The 20,460-nt window shown below is 37.0% G+C and overlaps 1 protein-coding gene across 1 annotated transcript in view; it reads left to right on the top strand.

Moving 5' to 3' along the window:
• Positions 1-20,460, top strand: part of MRPS27 (mitochondrial ribosomal protein S27) — an 86,870-nt gene that overhangs the window by 3,145 nt on the left and 63,265 nt on the right. Inside the window, exons 2-4 of the mRNA XM_012783266.2 lie at positions 4,630-4,707; positions 15,777-15,847; positions 17,911-17,969. Coding sequence (XP_012638720.2) covers positions 4,630-4,707; positions 15,777-15,847; positions 17,911-17,969 — 208 coding nt within the window. The remainder of the gene's footprint in view (positions 1-4,629; positions 4,708-15,776; positions 15,848-17,910; positions 17,970-20,460) is intronic.

The raw sequence follows: 20,460 nt of genomic DNA, 5'->3' as shown, positions 1-20,460 counted from the left end.
AGTTTATATATATTCTTAGGTAGTATATTCAGAGTGCGATTAAGCAGGCTCATAGACCTAAACTTGTGAGACTGAGGTTAATCCATCTCCTTGCTAATTCAAGTCAGGTCTGAGGACTAGTAGCATCATCAGCATGTCCTGGGAAATTGTTACAATGCAGAATCTGTCCTCACCCTGCCCTACTGAATCAGCATCTACATTTTAATGAGACTAATATGCATATTAAAGTTTGATAATCTAATCTAGGTGTCCCGCTTTGCTATTGTCCACTCCACTTAAAGTTCTGTCTCTGACTTTATAGAAGTTCTTTGGTTTTAATGTTAATATACAGACCTTCCAATTAACACTTACAGGGATGGAAAGAACTTTGGTATCATTTGTAAAGTATCTCAGAAAGATAAATATCCTCCTTTAAAAGGCTTACAGAAAATGGAATGTCCTTTGTCCACTGGGGTATATGAAAAAGAAAATGGAGTGTCTATATTGGTATATTATTTTTCTTTTATTGCTGTAGCAGATTACTACAAAGTTAGTGACTTAAAACACAGATTTATTATCTTATAATTCTATTGGTCAGAAGTCTGACGTGGATTTTACTGTGCTAAAAATCAAGGTATTGGATAGGATCCATTTTCCATATTCTAGAGAGCACTTGCATTCCTTGGGCCTTGGTCCCCGTTCTTCATCTTCAAGGTGAGAAATGGCCAGTCAAGTATTCACATCACTCTGTCCTTCACATCACATCACCTTGACCAAAAGACTCTTCTTTCTTTAAAGTAAGAAGAGTGGTTACATTGGGCCCATCTGGATAATCCTGACCACTCCCAATTTAAGATCCACTGATTAGCAATCTTAATTCCATCTGCAACTTAATTCCCCTCTGCCATGTAACCTAGCATATTCATAGGTTCTGGGGAATGGGATATGGACATCTTTGGGAGGCCATTGTTTGTTCTGCCTACCATACTTGGCAACTTACTTCTATATTTGTCATTGGTTTCTATTAGGAAAACTTATTATTTGCCAAATTTAAAATTTTCATTCTTCCATTTCTTTTCATTATACCCTCAACAGAGATGGAGAATAATTACCCATTATTTCTTTTAAAACAGAAAAATGCACAGACACCCACATATGTAAATAAATGTTACTGAGCTTACCTTTTGCAAATTAGTCCTGATTTATTTTCTCTTTAGTTCATGTGGTTACTTTGAACAACAGCGTACAGAGGGCATTCTGGGAGTTCTGTCCTTTCCCCCGCCATCCTCTCCCCAGCTTTTTATCTCCCAGTTCAAAACTCTTGAGCAATGATTTAGATACTGTCTTTTCTGACTCCAAAATATAGACCATGCTAGAATGAAGATGTAGAGAATAAGAGATACTAATAATTAGAGAATAAGCAAGTTGCTGCTAGCCTAGAATATAGTTGACCCTCCGTTTATGAGGGGGTCCTGCATCTGTAGGTTTTACCAACTGTGGCTCAAAAATATTTTAAAAAAAACAAAAATAGCAATACAACAATAAAAAAGTAATACAACATTTTGTTATTATACTGTAAAAATACAGTATAACAACTATTTATATAGCATTTACATTGTATTAATATTAGGTATTATAGGTAATCTGGAGATGATTTAAAGTTTAGGGCAGGGCAGTAAAGTATAGGTTGCATAAGTTATATACAAATACTACACTATTAAAAGGGGCTTGAGCACCCTCAGTTTTTGATATCTGAGCAGGAAGGCCTGGAACCAACCCCTCCAGGATACCCAGGACGACCATATGTAGCTTAATAGCCTCTTTGCTCATGCTCACACAGAGAAGGGTTGCCATTGTTACCCTCTGAAAGGAAAGATCTTCCTTGTTTTAGAATTTGGAATTCAGTTTGCATACAAATGCTGCTGTCGATTATGAATGACTCATCTGAATTGATCCTTTTGGTTCTGTGTCAAAGACTGTCAGAGAACATAAGGACCTTAGATATCACCCAGCCTATCTAGGTGATATCTAATTTAGCTTCATTTGCAACTGCAGGATCTGAAGTTTTTTAACAGCAGGTAAAACTAAAACTAAAACTCAGATCTCCTTACTTCTGAATTGGTAGACAGCTATATACCTAACATAATGTCATGGGCTTTTTATTTATCCTTCCTGGTAGCTCTGGGAATGTAATAATTAATAACATTGTTTCTATTGAAATGCAGTCTAAATTACATCTAATTTTTTAAAAAATTGCAATCCATTTGACATGTAGGCACTGAAATAGTTACAATTTTAAAAAATATCTTAGTTCCCCTTTTGAAACAGTCTGAGGAAACCTTATTGTCTTATCGTTGTTTAAGTTTTAGAACTCAAATTTAGATGTATTCTAGCAAAGGTCGGATCTGTGCTTAAGGTAATGGAAGGATTGGATTATATATAAATTCAAACAGATGTTTGTATTTATTTGTTCTAGTTAGAATCTAGAGAATAGCAATAGTATTCCAATATTATATTTAACCAGCCCCCAGGCCATCTAGTAATGTTTGGCCATTCCAACCCCCCCCCCTTTTTTTCTTAAGAAACAGAGTATCTCTTTCTCTCTCCTCCCCATGCCTCCCCCCCACACCAGTCTGGAATGCAGTGGTCCAATTATAACTTCGACCTCCTGGGCTCAAGCAATCCTCCCACTTCAGCCTCCTAAGTAGCTGGGACAACAGGTACACACCACCACACCCGGCCCCCCTTTTTTAAAGGGAGTTATTGAGATATAATACACATGCCATACAATTCATTTAAAGTATAAAATTCAGTGGTTTTAAGTATATACAGAGTTGTGCAGCCATCACCATAATCAATTTTAGGAAATTTTCATCACCCCAAAAAGAAATTCCAGTCACTCCACATCTCCCCCAAGATTACCCAATCCCCACCCCTAGCCTTAGGCAACCACTGTCTACCTGTGTCTGTATAGATTTGCCTTTTCTGGATGGAAATGGAATCATACAATATGTGACCTTTTGTAACTGGCATCTTTTTCACTTAGCATAATGTTTTTGAGGTTCATCTATGTTGTAGCACAGGCATCCTCAAACTACGGCCTTCAGGCCACATGTGGGTGTTTTTGCCCGTTTGTTTTTTTACTTCAAAATAAGATATGTGCAGTGTGCATAGGAATTTGTTCATAGTTTTTTTAAAACTATAGTCCGGCCCTCCAATGGTCTGAGGGACAGTGAACTGGCCCCCTGTTTAAAAAGTTTGAGGACTCCTGTTGGAGCATGTATCAATACTTCATTTTTAATTGCTAAATAATATTCCATTATAAGGAAATACCACATTTTGTTTACCCATTCATCAATTGATGGATATTTGGATTGTTTCCATTTTTTGCCTACTATGAATAATACTGCTATGAACTTTTGTGTATAAATTTTGTATGGAAATGAGTTTCTTTTTTCTTGGTTATATACCTAGGAGTGGCATTACTGGGTCATCATGTTCACATTTTGAGGAACTTCCAAACTATTTACTAAAGCAGCTGCACATTTTACATTCTCACCAGGAATGTATGAGTTTCTAGTTCCTCTGCAGCCTCTCCATTATCTGCATTTTCAGTATAGTCATTGTAGTGAGTGTGCTGTGATATGTCCAGGTGATTTTGTTTAACATTTCTCTAATGGCACATGATCTTAAGCATCTTTTCGTGTGCTTAGTGGCTATTCTCGTGTGTATATATATTTTTAGAAATGTCTGTTCAAATGCTTTGCCCATTTTTCATTTGTGTTATCTTTTCTATTTTTGAATTGTAAGAGTTATTTATATATTTTGGATACAAGTCCCTTATCAGATAAATGATTTGCAAATATTTTCTCCCATTCTTTGGGTTGTACTTTCACTTTCCTGAGATTGTCCTTTGAAACACAAAAGTTTTTAATTTTGATGAACTTGCCATTCATTCTTTCTCATTCATTCCTTGGACTCATGTTTATTGAACATTGTGCCAGCATTGTGCCAGGTGCTAAGAATACAGCTATGCCATCTTGTGTGTTACCTCAAAGTTGACTTAGGGGGTTTCTCTTATTTACAACTAGGGTGCTGGGTAAGGTGACCAGCTTTATTTGAAACTGGGGTAAATATGCAGATTCAAGTCAGATGGAAATGTTTATGCTTTATGTGAAATTGCTTTACATGAAATTGGGGTAAATATGTACACTCAAGTCAGATGGAAATATTTTTAAGACTAATTATTATAAGGCATTCAATTAATGAGTTAAGGAACAGCCAGCAGGTGTTTTGGGGTTCTAGGAGGAAGTTAGTTCTAGAGTTCACCTGGGCTATAATTTAGTGGCAACAAATGTGTCCTAGCCCTAAAGTTACAGGAACAAAATGATCAGTATTTTTATCCTTAAAATTACTGTGACAATTTTCAGTTTCTTTGTATCCTATTTGTTAGAGGTTGGATGCATTTTATTATGAACTGAATTGTGAACTATACAGTATTGGTATTATATTGGAATAATATTGTATTGGAATTTTTTAAATATATGATCTATTAGTTGAAAATATAACAAAGACATGTATAATAAAATAGATACATAAAATCAACCTGTGTGAAACTGTGCCTATTTAGGTAATTGTTTTTTTCCTCAGGTAAAAGATGCCTGCTTTCTGCAGCATATGTGGATAGCCACAAATGGGAAACAAGAGAAAAAGAAGATTATCACCTTGGTAGGTACCTATTGGGCTGTTATGGGTCATTTTCATTCCATATGTTTACCATTATATACTCATATGATATATATATATGAAATTATACTTTCATGATGATTCATTTCATATAGGCACATTTTAAGTCTTAAAAAGAATTAGACCTTTATACATGGTAAAAATCATTTCTCCTATCCTGTACATTTTTAATACTTTGTTTTTGCCTTGACTGTTAGTCTCCTGAAGTTAGGTAAACAATTCTTTTTTGTCCATTTTTATCATATGGTCTTTATGCAGCCTCTCTCTGTTTTACAGAATTTTGTATTTCATATAACGTCAATCTCTTTATTTTCTTAACTTCTCTTGTGGTCTTCAGAGCCCTTTTTGACTCTTCTCTATTTCCTTACCAGGTGAGAGGTTTGAAAGCAATGTTTGAATCTCATGTAAGCATTGAGGGATGATAGTTTGCTAACATTTTCCCAGGCAATAGGCTCCCAATTATACTTCTTTTTCCCTTGTTCCCTATGTCATATTACACAGAAAACAACCTTTATTTTATAAAATACCAAGGCCCAAAAGAAATCACTGACCCTTGAGCACTTTTTAAAAACATACGTACTTCAGACTTTTGGTTCTGCCTGCCCTTTTGGTGTATATAACGTCATCGGAACATCGATAAAGTAAATAGATTGGTTATAGTTTTAAGAGCCTGAGGTAATTTTTGGATTGATTCCAGTGCTGATCTAAAATTTTCCCCCAGATTTTTTTTTTTTACTTATGTCAGATAAGAATAAAGTCCCCCTGTGTTTATGGATTCTTCCTGTAAGTGTAGGGAACACTGCTGTCTGTAATGGATACATTATTATAGTTGTCAAAGAAATCATCATTTTCTTCCCTGATAATTTGATCACACAAGCAGAGTTGATTGTGAGCTCTGGAATGGCTGCGTGGGCAGGGGCTAGCCAAAGCAGAACTGTGGAAGATCTGAAGATAATCATAGTCTCTCCATAAGGAACTTATAGTCTCCCTATAAGAGTCTCACTTTAAGAGACTCAGGGTAATCTTTTTATAATAAATACTTTATAATAGTTTTTTTAAAAATTATCCTGAAATTAAATTCATACATAATATCTATCTATACATATTTTAAAACCAGTATAATTCCCTTATGATACAAAGAAGAAACCAAAGGAAAGAAACTTACAATAAATAATTATGTACAAGGGAACTATAAAAGGTTTGTGGGAAAAGTAGAATTAAAAAACACAAATAAAAAAGATAAACTTTATATCTCAACATAAGCGCCATCAAGGTCAAGACACTTTTGTAAGCAATGATACCAGCTCTTTAGTTTAGTCTTAGAGAACTGAGGGTCCTGGGAATTTAGCTATGTCAGTGCAGTCTTTTTTACATTATTAACCAAAGAAAAACTAGGTGCCCTTTAAAGATTTTTTTATGATTAGGAAACAAGAAACAAAAATAAATCAGAAGGTGCCAAATCAGGATTATAAGGTGGATGCTTAAAGATTTTCCATTAGAACTCTCCAAAATTGCCCTCACTTGATGAGAGAAATGAGTAGGAGCATTGTCGTGGAGAAGGACTCTGCTAATGCTTTGGCTAACTTTGTTAAAACACACTTATGATAAGCAGATGTTATTGTTCTTTGGCCCTCCACAAACTCAATAAGCAAAATGCCTTGAGCATCCCAAAAATCTGTTGCTATGACCTTTGTTCTTGTCTGGTCCCCTTTTGCTTTGACTGTACTTCTACCTCCTGGTGCCATGGCTTTTTTTGTGCTTTGTCTTCAGGATCATACTGGTAAAGCTATGTTTCATCTCTTGTTACAATTCTTGGAAAAAATGCTTTGGGATCTTGATCCCACTTGTTTAAAATTTCTAGTGAAAGCTCTGCTTTTGTCTGCAGCTGATCTGGTTATAGGGTTTTGGCATCTATCCAGTGGAAACTGCTCAGCTTTAATTTTTCAGTCAGAATTTTTGTAAGCTGAACTAATTGAGATGTCTATGGTGTTGGCTATTGTTTCTGCTGTTAACTGTCAGTCCTTTTCAACTAGGGCATGAATAAGATTAATTTTTCTTACAAATTGATGTGGATACTCTGCCACTGCGGGCTTTATCTTCAACATTGTCTCATTCCTTCTTAAAACAAGTCATTCATTTGTAAACTTCTGATTTCTTCGAAGCATTGTCCCCATAAACTTTTCGTAAAGCAGCAATGATTTCACCATTCTTCCATCCAAGCTTCATCATAAATTTGATGTTTGTTCTTTTTTCAATTTTAGCAGAATTCATGTTGCTCTGATAGGGGCTCTTTTCAGACTCATATATGTCTTAGCACCTCAAATTAGATCCTGTGCAGACATATTATAACAACTTAGTATGAGTTTATTTTGGCACAAAAAAATTTTGAGCTCCATCTTAGGTTGTTTTCTGTTGGTTTTTTTTTTTTTTTTTTGAGACAGAGTCTCTCTTGCCCAGGCTAGAGTGCCGTGGCTTCAACCTAACTCACAGCAACCTCAAACTCCTGGGCTCAGGCGATCCTCTTGCCTCAGCCTCCCAAGTAGCTGGGACTACAGGCATCCACCACCATGCCCAGCTAATTTTTTCTATATATTTTAAGTTGTCCAACTAATTTCTTTGTATTTTTTTAGTAGAGACAGGGTCTCTCTCTTGTTCAGGCTGGTCTTGAACTACTAACCTCAAACGATGTGCTTGCCTTGGCCTCCCAGAGTGCTAGGATTACAGACATAAGCCACCGCGCCCGGCCTGTAGTTTTTTCATAATATGCATTTTCCTTAAACTTTTTGAAGACCCCCCCCATATTTCAATATATAAATAAATGCTTAGGCAAAACTACACTAAGAAACTATGAAGTAGCTAAATGCTTACACTTAAATGTAGCATCCCTATGAACATGTAGATGGGTACGGATGTGGTGTACTGGTGAATTCAAATATTAGGAGTAGAATTATATTGACATAATTTTACTTATAAAATTCACAGCACTTGGTAAAATTATGAGTGATTCAAAGGTCTGTCTTCTCTCAAATTATGTGGAAGTGCACTTATGGAAAATTCAGCTTATTTTCAATTATAAAAAAATACTTTGTAAAATGGAGTTCTGTTAATTATAAATAGATTTTTCTAGTAGTGTGAATGTCTGCCATTCACAGATGGCATGGTATGTGGGGCAAACTTTTTAAACTTTTTATTTGGAAATAATTTTAAACTTACATAAATTTACAGGCTGGGCTTGGTGGCTCATGCCTGTAATCCTAGCTCTCTGGGAGGCCAAGGCGGGTGGATTGCTCAAGGTCAGGAGTTCAAAACTAGCCTGAGCAAGAGCAAGACCCCGTCTCTATTATAAATAGAAAGAAATTAATTGGCCAACTAATATATATAGAAAAAATTAACCGGGCATGGTGGCACATGCCTGTAGTCCCAGCTACTTGGGAGGCTGAGGCAGAAGGATTGCTTGAGCCCAGGAGTTGGAGGTTGCTGTGAGCTAGGCTGACGCCACGGCACTCACTCTAGCCTAGGCAACAAGGCGAGACTCTGTCTCAAAAAAAAAAAAAAAATTACAAAGAACTATATACCTTAGTCTGTTTCTGTTGCTTATAACAGAATATCTGAAACTGGGTAATTTATAAATAAAAGGAATTTATTTCTTACAGTTAAGGAGGGTAAGAAAGCCAAGAGACTGCATCGGGGGAGGGCTTTCTTGGTGGTGGGGACTCTGCAGAGTACGGAGGTGGTGCAGGGCATCACATGGCAAGGGGGCTGAGTGTGCTAGCTCAGGTCTCTATTCCTCTTCTCATAAAGTCACTAGTCCCACAACCATGATAATCCATTAACCCATTAGTCCATGGGGCAGAGCCCTCATGACCCAATCACCTTTTAAAGGCCCCACCTCTCAATACTGCCACATTGGGGATTAAATTTCAACATGAGTTTAGAGGGGACAAATATTCAAACCATAGCACTACCTTTACCCATATTCAACTGTTGTTACCATTTTGATTTCATTTGTGTTTGCTTTCCCATTCTCTCTCTGTCTGTGTGTGTGTGTCTTTCTCTCTCTCTCTCTCTCTCTCTCTCTACACACACACACACACACACACACACACACCCCACACATACTTTTTTAGTCATTTGAAAGTCTGTTGCATACATTATAGCCCTTTATCTTGAATACTTCAGTGTACTTTACCTGAGGTGAGGATATCATGTTATATGACCATAGCACAGTTATCAACTTCAGAAATCTTAACATTAATGTAAAACTTTAGTATTCATATCTCTGTCAGTTGACCCAAAAATGTCCTTTACAGAAGTGGTCCCCAACCTTTTTGGCACCAGGGACCAGTTTCATGGAAGACCATTTTTCCATGAAGGGATGAGTGGTAGGCAGAGTTCAGGTGGTGATAGGAGTGATGGGGAGCGGCTGTAGATACAGATGAAGCTTTGGTTGCATGCTCACTGCTCACCTCCTGCTATAAACCGCCCACCCCCAAGTTTCATGGAAGACAGTTTTTCCACAGATGGTAGGGAGTGGAGAGCTCTGCAGCACAGTCCCTAACCAGTCCAAGGTTGGGGACCACCACTTTATAGCATTTTTCCTCCTCCAATACAGGATCCAGTCTAGGATCACATATTGCATTTAGTTGTTAGGTGTCTTTAGTATCTTTTAATCTGAAATAGTTCCTTATCCTTTCTTTGTTTCTTATGACATTGTCATTATTTTAAGAATCTAATCTCTTTTTTTAATAGAATATTCACCCTTTTGGATTTATCTGCTATTTTTCATGATTAGATTCAACTTATGCTTCCCCAGCCAGAATATTCTTAGTTATATTGTGTCCCTGTCAAGGTATCACATCTAGACATACCTGATATCTGTAGGCCAACTCTGATCATCTAATCAACTGTCTGATTTCTCCATTGTATTGTTATATTCTGATTAATAGGCTGTGGGGAGACACTTTAATACAATGCAAATATCCTGCTGCTAATCAAAAGTTTCTTCTGAGATTTAGCTTTGATTCATAGCTTCTAACCTGAATCTTTACTATGATTGTTGCAAAGTGATGATTTTCCAACCCTAACAGTTCTTCCAGATTTACTTGTTAGCACTCAGTATTCTTCTGTAAGCAAGAGCCCTTCCTTTTCTCTTTTTCTCATCTGTTTATTATCATACATTATGTTTAAATCTCATCAATTCATAGATTTTTTAAATGACTCATTACCATCCTTAATTATTTTGATGGTCCAATTGTCCCAGATTTGGCTAATAGAAGTCTTTTCAAGCTGGCTTCCATCCATCCTCCCAACCTCCTTCTTTTATACCTTCTTTTCTTTCTCATATAGCTCATCTTTTATCTTCTCTGACCTAATCCTGGAACCAACCATTTCTCTGAGGAGCTCTGGTTCCTTCTGATGAGGAATGGCCTTAGAGACCAAGATCTAGGTGCCAGTTGTCCTTTAGCTACTGTGGAATTTTTGCTTCTTGGTCCATTCAGTAGACAGAGCTGGGAAAAATTTCAGTCATATACACATACATACATATTTTAGAAATAGTGAGTTCATACCAGTACCTCCAATTCAAGTACATTCACACACGATTCTTCCATACTGAGATCCCTGGCTCCCCACAGGGACGATGTTTTGATGTATGGGACTATTTCAGCATTGCAGGTCATCTAATTCCCCTGTCTTCTGTTTATTAAATGCCAGCAATGCCTTCCAGTCATTGTGACAGTCAAAAAATATCCCCACATACTCTAAAATGCCCTGTGGTGCCAATACTGCTCCTTTTGGGAACCACTGTTCTAGTGATAAGATCAACAGGGACTCAAGTAATTATACTTGTTCTGATGTACCATGTATGAATTATAAGCAAAACACTCTTAAAAGTACAGATACAGGGATGATGAATTCTAAGAAAGCTTATTAATACTTTCCAAGGTATGAAGGGAAGATTAGGAGATGAGGCCACAGTGTTTGGTGTCTTGGTGTTGGGTCTAGTCACACAAATCCAGGGGAACATTGTCACAGATACCTGAGTAAGCAGAAGATGTTTGCCAAAGAATGAGCATAATCCTCTGTAATGCATAAATATCACATGAAAGTAATTGTCCCCTTCTCTGTTAAGACTAGTTTACTTAGAAAAGCAGTCCTAGCCACCAATTACTGAATTCTTCTCTGCCACTGTGGCTGTTGTCCTGTCTGCCTAAAATACCCTCTGTACATCCTGAATCTCTATGCAGTCAGAATTGATTTTTCCTGCCTTGTATTCTTGCAGCACTTTGGGCTTTCGTTATGTAGTGTGATGTGAAAAGTCTACACTTGGGAGACAGACATCTGGGTCTGAATGTCAGTTCTGTGGCTTTCACCTGTCACTACCCTGGGTTTCTGTACCTTTAAATTAGAGATGATGATGATGCCTGCCTCAGTGCCTAGCATATACGAGGTACGCCAGAAATAACTCCAATATAAAATGTGGGAGGTGAAATAAGATTTTGGAATTCAAGTTGCTTGGAATAAAAAGAGGCCTTTTGAGAGGACATTTTTCCACTGTGTAAGAGAATGCAGTTGTTACAGGGTCTCATTCAAACAGACTATTCTTTTCTATGTGACATTACTACTCGCTTTCCCTAATTTTAGACTGTTTGGATTCAACTACTGGCACTAGGCAGTGAGGCCGCACGGAGTAGCCGGGAAGGGCGCCTGTCGCTGGCTGCCTAAAGATTGGGCAGCAGATGGCAGTGTGGCCTCTGCAGGAAGCCGCAGCCCAGCCAGGGAGCCCGGCATAGAGCTCAGGCCTTTGGGGAGTGTGCGGGTGCGCATAGGGCGGACCAGCATGTGGAGCGCGGCGATTGGACGCCGCGAGCTGCAGGATGAGGTCGCCCGGAGCGGGCTCGCTGATTGGGGGAGTGAGGAGAGCAGATATGAGGCATTCATTCCTCCGGCCCCCATTGGACAGCATGGCCGCGAGGGGCGGTGCCAGGGGGTGGGGGTGGGCTTCCGTGTCCTGGAGGATCTCACCTCCTGCCGGGAAATACTGCGGCGGCGGGAACGTTCCTGCCTGTGTCTGAATGGGAGTTCGGTTCTGGGGCTTCTTGCCTTCAGTCTCGTTAGTGGCTTTCTGTTAGTGCCTTTCGGGGCGGGCTACTGGGCATCTGTCTGGCCCCCAGTATGAGGGAAGTTTATTACTGCCGACAACTTGAAGGACGCGGTACAGCTCTTTGCTGCAGTACAGCTCTTTGCTGCAGTGTATCGACATAGCAGGCGGGCAGGCCCTCGGACTTGACAGCCAGAATGCAGCCCTCGTTCGGTGCCAGCTGTGTGCCATCCTCTGTGCTAAGCACTTCTCACGCACCAAACTGTTCAATGCTCACAGCAGCCGGCTAAGGCAGCTACTGTTATTTCGCCTCAGAATGGAGGAAACTGAGGCTAGAGTCTAAGATTAGCTTGGGATCATACGGTATTCTGTTGCCTTCTGCTCAAAAAAAAAGCTTTCTCAGTGATTGCAGTGTAATAGTACCTGAGTGCCATGGGGTCTTCCCTTTGCATTAAAGTAGTAGAATTCTTCCTTTTTAAAAACACATTTTTTTTGCAATGTAATATACATACTAACATGTACAAATCATAATATAGGTTGATGAATTATCACAAAGTTACCAAACCTGTGTAGGAAATAGAACATTCCTACCACTCCAGAAGCTCATGTTATGTCCCCCACCTTTCTCTTCAAAGATAACCATTATCCTGACTTCTGACACTACAGATTAATTTTTTAAAATGCTTTCACATATGAAAAGTAGAGAGAATAGTATAAGGAATTCCCTTTTTCCATCACCTGGTTTGTGTGCCATTATACTCCCCATACTCGGAATAGTGCAGGGTCCACAATAAGATCTTAGATCATGAATGGTATTGTCTTCAAACTAGAAGAGCATTTTTATACTAGTATACATTTTATTTTCTGGACATACTTCCACATTGTCTGTACAGCTTTTAAGTATGGTCAAATGAGGGATTCAATTTTCAGATCTATTTTCCTGTATAGTCTTTGTTGTCCGCAACCATCAGCTGCATTGTATATTCTGAGGAGTGAAATAACAAGCAAAAAAGCTTCTCTTTGGCACATCCCTTTGAACAAAACCTGGGCATCTGTTGGCCTCTCACTGGAACATGAAGTGTGATTTTGAGTGTGGAAGCCCAAAGTCCAAAAGCCTGTGGTGCCGGCCCTCCACAGGCCACAGCTGTCCCAGCTTTCCTAGCCATCCCTGCTCTGTGCAGCTTTCTGCCTCATTCATCACTGCAATGCTATGATGTCAGGGGATTGGTAACATAGTATATCTAACAGCAAACCTTTCTCTGACTTACAATATGCAAATGTTATTCATCGGATGCCAGCTCTGCAGCTGTTGCCTTTTTTGAAGCCTCAGCCAATTTCACTTGACTGAAGATGCCTTGGTGTTTGGGATTCAAATGGAATCTTGAGTTAGCACACTGCAGAGGGTCAGTAAATCCAGCTCACTCCAATGTTTGGTTGTACATTGTGCAGTATGTGAAACCCACAAAAAATTGGGCCTGTGGACCATTTTAATTAGGCCAGTAGATACTGATCCTACTATTTTTTTAATTTAAATTACAAATTTTGAGTAGAGGTTGTTCTTTATATTGCCTATGATCTCAACACAAGAGCCTCCATTATGAAGTGATCATAAAGATTTGGTATGAGAGAGCTGTTTAACATCTATTCTATGAACAAGTAGATATAATGATATTAATTTGCCTTAATGTGAAGGAATTTTAAGGACTTTTTAAAATATTCTTAAATCACCTGTCTCAATCTCTTTAAAAGTGTCATAGGAAAAGCTAATTACTTTACATCATATCAGGTTTTAGGAGTTTTGCAAGGTTGTTTTCCCCAAGTAGCTACTGAGTCATTCAGCCAGGGAAAGATGAGAGGAAAAAATGGCTAAATGCATAGCAATAGGTTTTCAACTAATACTTGTTAACTGATTATCTCTGAGTATCTCCTTATTACTTGATATTACTTTCTTCCACCAGAGAGTAAAACAAACAAACCAACAAAAAACTTGGCAATCCAGTCACTTCTTTTTCCTCCTTCTTTTCCTTTCTTTGATTCATTTCTTTAGCTATTTATCAGGTGCCTTTTATGGGACTATTCTAGGGACTGAGAATATGCATGACAGTGAATTCAGTCCTTGCCTTCATGGATTTTACTTTTACTGCAAGAGACAAAAACAAATGAACAAATGAAAACATACAAGCATATGTAGGCATTTGAAGGTCCTAAAATTATTTTGGATTTTATCCTAAGTGTAATAGGAAGTTATTGTCTGGTTGAGAAAAGAGAACAAGATCTGATTTGTCTTTGAGATTAGATTGTAAGGGTGGGGGCAATTGTTAAGGCAAGGTCAGTAGATGAGAAAGATTGGTGGCCTATCAGTGGTGGTGATGAGAAATATATTCTTGTATTTATATTTCAAATCTAAAGTCTATTGGATTTTCTGACAAATTGGTTATAGAGCGTGAAAAGAATGAGGTCAAGGATGACACCTATGTTTTTGGCCCGAGGAAGCCAACCGATATAGTGGTCATTTACTGATAAGGGAAAAGACATTTAGAGTGGAAAGATGAGGAAATAAGAGGACAGGTAATGTTTAGATGCCTATTAGACACTCAGATGGAGACATCACCCATGTGATTGGAAATACAAGTCTGGATTTAAAGGCAGAGGTCAGGGTAGACATGTACATATGGAGTCAACAATCTCTAGATGATGGTTGAAGCTGTGGGAGAAGTGGGGTCACCTGGGGGCCAAACATAGACGGTGAAGGGAAGAGCCTACTACTGTGACTTAGGGCACTCCAACATTTAGAAGTCAAGAAGAAGCAATCGTGCATAGGAACACAAGAAAGAGAAACAAAAGATATTTCATGAGAGGTAGAATGGTCAACTGTATTAGTTGCTAGTGAGAGGTCAAGTAAGATGAGGACAGAGAATTACCCACTGGATTTAACAGTATGGAGGTGGTTACTGGTGTTAGTGGAGTGGGTTGAAGAGCGGGAGCTCAGGAAGTAGTAGTAGTGTTATCAGAGATGACTCTTTGGGGCAGTCTTGCTGCTAGGAGGAACAGAGAAAATAAGTAGCTGTAGCTAATTGAGCAAGGGAGGGCTTTTTTTGTTTAATGCCATTCATCCTTCATAACAGAATAAAAGGCAGAGTATATGGGCACAGATGCTAATAGCCTGGTAGATATGTGCTAGGAAGATGAAGTTCTGTTTTAGTTGCTTCTATTTTAGTGAAATGAGACAGAAAATCATGAGCTGAGAGTGAGGGTAAAGGGAGAAAGGGAAAGAGGATATTGTAAATTTGAGAAGCAATGACAAGATGTGCGATAAACATTTTGGAGAGTATGTTGCCAAGCATTTCGGATCTTTTTAGACTCTAAGATAGAAGCGTAATCTCAGGAATACTAAGTATTCCTATGGCGGTTCTGCTGAAAGGAACCAAAATAGGAGTAGTTCAGGCCCCAAATCATTAAGGATAGCCAGAGTGATTTGTTCAGGAAATGTATGAAAGTCACTTGATAAATTTTAATTTTTAAATTTTTTGAATAGCTAATATATAATATTTGCCTAATATATAGCGAATATATTTCAAAATTCAAAAGGAATAGATGTGTAAGTAATGAAGAATCTTCTTTCCTTGACCTCCCATCATCTAATCTCTTTTCCTGGAGTTGTCAGGAATGACGCTTTCTTGTGTCTCCTTCCAGAGATATTTTATTGATCCATTTTTTAAAAGCTAAATATACGCTGAGAATTGTTTGTAATCCTTACTCTAATAAAATCGTGTAAAAATGTTACTAATTTTCCTTTATATTTTAATTGCTATAACAGTTTCTAAGAAAGAGCATCTGGTTTAATACTGACTTCATAATATTGGCAGCCATGTGGCAGGAATTGTATCTGTTAGATTTTTCTTAAGAAATATGTAGATTTAACAAGGTTCTTTTTCCTTCTTTGTCTTCACAGCTGATCTCGCATCTCTAATGGATAAAACATATGAGAGAAAGTTGCCTGTTAGTTCTTTAACAATAGGACGGGTAAGACAATTTAAACATACGTATTTTCAAAGAAGAAAAAAGCAAGCAAGAGCCAGAAAGGCTCTTCATATAGATGAGGCTATGTAAATAAAGAATACCCTTCAAAGGAAATAATTTTCCAGGGTATGTTATGTTTTTATAGTTACTAATATTTATGATATTGTAGTAAATTTTTTTAGCTGAAATAAAAGGTAATAAATTTACTAGACTCTGATATTAGTACTTATTATTGTGTATCTTATTTATTTTAGTTTTTCTAGGATATGACCTTCTGCTGTATGATAAAGTTGATACAGCCTTCAAAGTAATAATATTGTTAGTATTAGAAGTGTTTTTGACAGCTGAGAAAGTCTATAAAAGAGTGGATATTAATGTTAGTGTTAACCTACTGCAAAGCAGTGGACAGAAGAATAATGTTAAGCTAGGAATCAAGAGGAATAATTGCTAGTAACCATTACTGAACACCCTCTAGGCCAGTATTAGTTTCTGAACTTATATCATTTTTGTTAATTTTCACAGCAACCATATGAGATAAGCGTTATCTCCATTTTACATATAAGACATAGAATGGTTTAGTAACTTTCTCAAGTTCACATAGCTTATAAGTGGAAAACTTGGAATTCAAATCCAGATATCTGTGACATTGTTCTCTTCTATTGCCTTCCTGAAATGTATCTGGTCTTGTCTTTATCATGATTCACTTTATGATATTGGGCAATGGGACCCCACTCAATTTCCTCATTTCCAGTGTGGGTATAGTATTATCTTCCTTGCAGGGATGATGTGATGCTAAAGCGAGATTTTAGCTGTGAAAGCTTTTTGTAGAAATTAAGGCACCATAAAATTCAAAGCATTATTAAATCTAGAGGTGGGAAAGGAAATTACATTCCTTTTTAGTCCTAGTCCTTCTTTCTGCCTCTTGATATTCTCCTCTATTCTCAGATGCCTCTTAGTCAGGAAACAATTTAACTGGTCATAACATAAATGTCATAGACTCATAAGTGGCATATTGGAGAACTGAAAGGTCATTGGTTCATCCCTTGCATGGTGGGTAAAGCCTCTGTATGCTGTAATACCTGGTATTTGTTTAGGTAGTTCTCCAAGATTTAAATAGCTTTCACATACATTTTCTCATTGGTGCCTCATATTCTTTCAGGGCAGGTGCCTTTATCCTATTTATGCAGATGGAACAACAAAGTCCCAGAGGGGCTGTGCCATCTGCTTGTGCCATACAGCAAACAATCAGAGCTGGTTTTTAAGCTCAAGTCCTGTGTTTAAAAGACATTTTCTGCCCCTTAATGGATCTCTAAATCAAATCCATAAGTCCCAGACATTTTTAGAAAGTCTGCCCATTTTTACTTTCATCTCCCTCTTCGTGAGGTTTTAATTATATTCACAACCTGCATTGTCTCCTCTATTTTTTTTTCTTTTTTCTTTTTTTTTTTCACCTCTGTGTCTCTACTTAAGGCTAGAATTTATCCTTGGAATAATCCTTCCTGTTGGATTATTTGGGCTGTAGTTAAGGAGCATATTCAGATTTTATGGATTGAAGGGAGATTTTGTTAGTAGTGGAATCGTAGGTTGACTGGTCCATAGCAAAACTTAGAGTAGGAAAAATGGTTATAAGACAGAGTTCTCTAAATTAAAATTTGTATGTTCTGGGCAATATTTGTTCAGTCATCAGAGTCTTCATCCTTTCAGCTGTGTGTTCTCATGTACTTGGAGTTTAGAACATAGAGAAAATATCAGGGTTTAAAGATAAAGGGAAAAATAGATGACTAGTTATAAATATAGTCAGTGGGGCTCGCTCTTGGTTCTGAGCAATGTTCATGTTGGCTTTCAGTTTTTCTGATCAAGATTTTTCTACATGTAGAAAAAGAGAAGTCATTGTATATTCTTTGCATTCCCATAAAAGAGTTTCAAGGATGGAGCCATACCATGTGACCATTGTTCCAATAAAATGGGTGTACTATCTTTTTCAAGGTTAATGTGTGGCCTAGGCCCTAGGCCAAATATATGACATAATTTGTATGCAACCAAAGGTTTCTTTTTCTGTCTTTTAGTTTGTGGACAATATTTCATCTCGAGAAGAAGTAGACCATGCAGAGTATTACCTTTACAAGTAAGTTTTCCATTTGATTAGGCTATATACTCTGTGATTTCACACTCCTTTTTAACACGAAAAAGTGGTATACGTCAAATAGAGTGTTCGACACCCTGATTTTTAAGTTTATGTTTTAGAGATCTTTCCGTATGAGTATGTAGACAGCTTTCTCATTTTTTATAACTGCATCGTATTCCATACTGTGAATATATTATTTAAACCAGTTCCCTATTGAAGGACCTTTAGATTGTTCTCCTTTTTTGTATTATATATAATGCTGTAGTTAATAACCTCGTATATATGTAACTTCGCATATACTTCTCAGGAGTATCTGCATTTGTAGTTTTAATAGCTATTGACAAATTTCTTTCTATTGAGGTTTTACCAGTTTTCATTCCCACCAGCAATGTATGAGAGAAGTCTAATTTTAGAGCTTGCCTAACAGTTCGATATTTTCACATTTTTGAATTTTTTTGCCAATCTGATGAAGATTTATGTACACACACCCATGCACACAGGTTGAGTATCCCTTATATGAAATGTTTGTGTTCAGAAATGTTTTGAATTTTGGATTTTTTTAGGTTTTGGAATATTTGCATTATACTTACAGTTTGAGCATCCCTAACTGGAAAATCTGAAATGCTCAATTTGCTTTGAGCGTAATGTCAGTGCTCAAAAAGTTTGGGATTTTAGAGCTTTTGGGATTAGGGATACTTAACCTGTGTGTATAATATATATATAAATATATATATACATATATATATATCTTTTCTCTCATACAAATGGAAATATACACTATATGAACTATTATACATCTATTTTCAGTTAACACTGTTTTAAAATGTTTTTACATTACTACATTTACTTTATTCTTTCAGCTGGGAACAATTCCATTGTGAACGACTCACAAAACTCACTCATTGTACAAAGAAGTATGTTGAGTACAACATAGATAGATAACTATAGTTATAGATAACTATAGTAGCAAAATACTGCCATAACCTAATGCATGTTAAAGGACTAATCAGATAAATTATGATTAATCCTTTTAGTTGATTTTTCACCTATCAAATATCTGTTAGAATGGTACCTTACAATTATATTTTTATGGTGACTCCTGTTTTAAAAATCTGATTTATGATTTGTTCCAATTCCTGAGTTCTAAAAATAGACTCCAGTTGAAATTGAAAATGTTTCCAGTAAGCATTGTATTAGAGTTTTCCATTTGAATTTGCTTTGTTTTGATCAAGAGAATTTTTAGTTATTTCCATCTAGGTACATTTTTAAAAGCTTCCTATAGTGAAAATGTACTCAATTTTCTTTTAGTTGATTTTGCTAAGTAGTAATGAGGCTTCCTTATTTCTGAATTGGGTAGATGCTACCACCTTTTTGGTGTTTTCTATTTAAATATAAACCTCAAGTAGGCTAGATTCCACACCTTAAAAAACATTTTCTTTAAAATTGCCTTTTATAGTGTCCCAAGTTTAAATTCTAGGTCCTGAAATCATAATTGCAAGTGCCTTCTTATATACTTCATTGAGATAAACATAAATGGATCCCTTGATGAGAGCTAGTCCTACCTGCCTTTAGTGACTCTTTGAGACTATAGGGCTGCTCTGGTAGTAATTTTTTGTCCATGGTGAAGGGTATTTGTGGCTTCTGGCCTGTTCTTATTCTTTTGCTTTGTATATATAGCAAAATGCAGAAAATAGTTATAACTTCTAAATAGAAAAAAACTATTTCATAGACTTTCATCTTATGAGACACAGTGCCATAGTCTTAGAAGAAATATGTCCCAATGTACAAGTACTTCTCTAGCATATAATTGATTTCAGTGATTCAGTAAATATTTACTTAGTAATCTGTTATGTGCCCAAGCCCTGTCCAAGGTGCTGGGCTTATAGTGATGAATTAAGTTGGACATTGTCCCTGAACTCATACATTAAAGTAAAACTGAAAAATTGAAGTCCTGGCTCCAAGACCTTCCATGTGATGTTCAGATTTGTGTGGCCTGGATTATAACTGAAAGTTTCAAAAAATTGCCATGTCCTGTTTGCATATAGGTGATATAGAGGACTCTTGGCCATCATGAATCTGAGCCACTATTTGATTTGATATCCCATTCTTTGCTTTAATAAAAATTAATGTTCTAGCTATGATTTTTCACTTTTCTAGTTTATTCTTTCTCCTTCCTTCCATTACTGAGAAAATTGGCTTTCTTTTTCTCAGCTTATTTTTTTAAATAGATAAATGTCCTTATGGCTTCATGAGATTGTTGTGTGAAATTATTGTGTGTATATATAGTATATATGTATATTATTGTGTATATGTGAGACTAGGTAGAACTCTACAATGCTGCATGTAAATAAGTGTCTCACTCCTGCTTTTCAGCCTTAGAAAGTATACAAAACATACTTATGAATCAGCAAAATTAAAAGTTATAAGTTATGAACTCTTGGGGTTTCTCTCATATACTTGAAATTAGGGATATTAATCCTGAAGACACCAG

Source organism: Microcebus murinus, chromosome 11 (genome assembly GCF_040939455.1).
Source record: "Microcebus murinus isolate Inina chromosome 11, M.murinus_Inina_mat1.0, whole genome shotgun sequence".
NCBI classification, from domain to species: domain Eukaryota; kingdom Metazoa; phylum Chordata; class Mammalia; order Primates; family Cheirogaleidae; genus Microcebus; species Microcebus murinus.
This window is presented reverse-complemented; position numbering and strand designations above follow the sequence as displayed.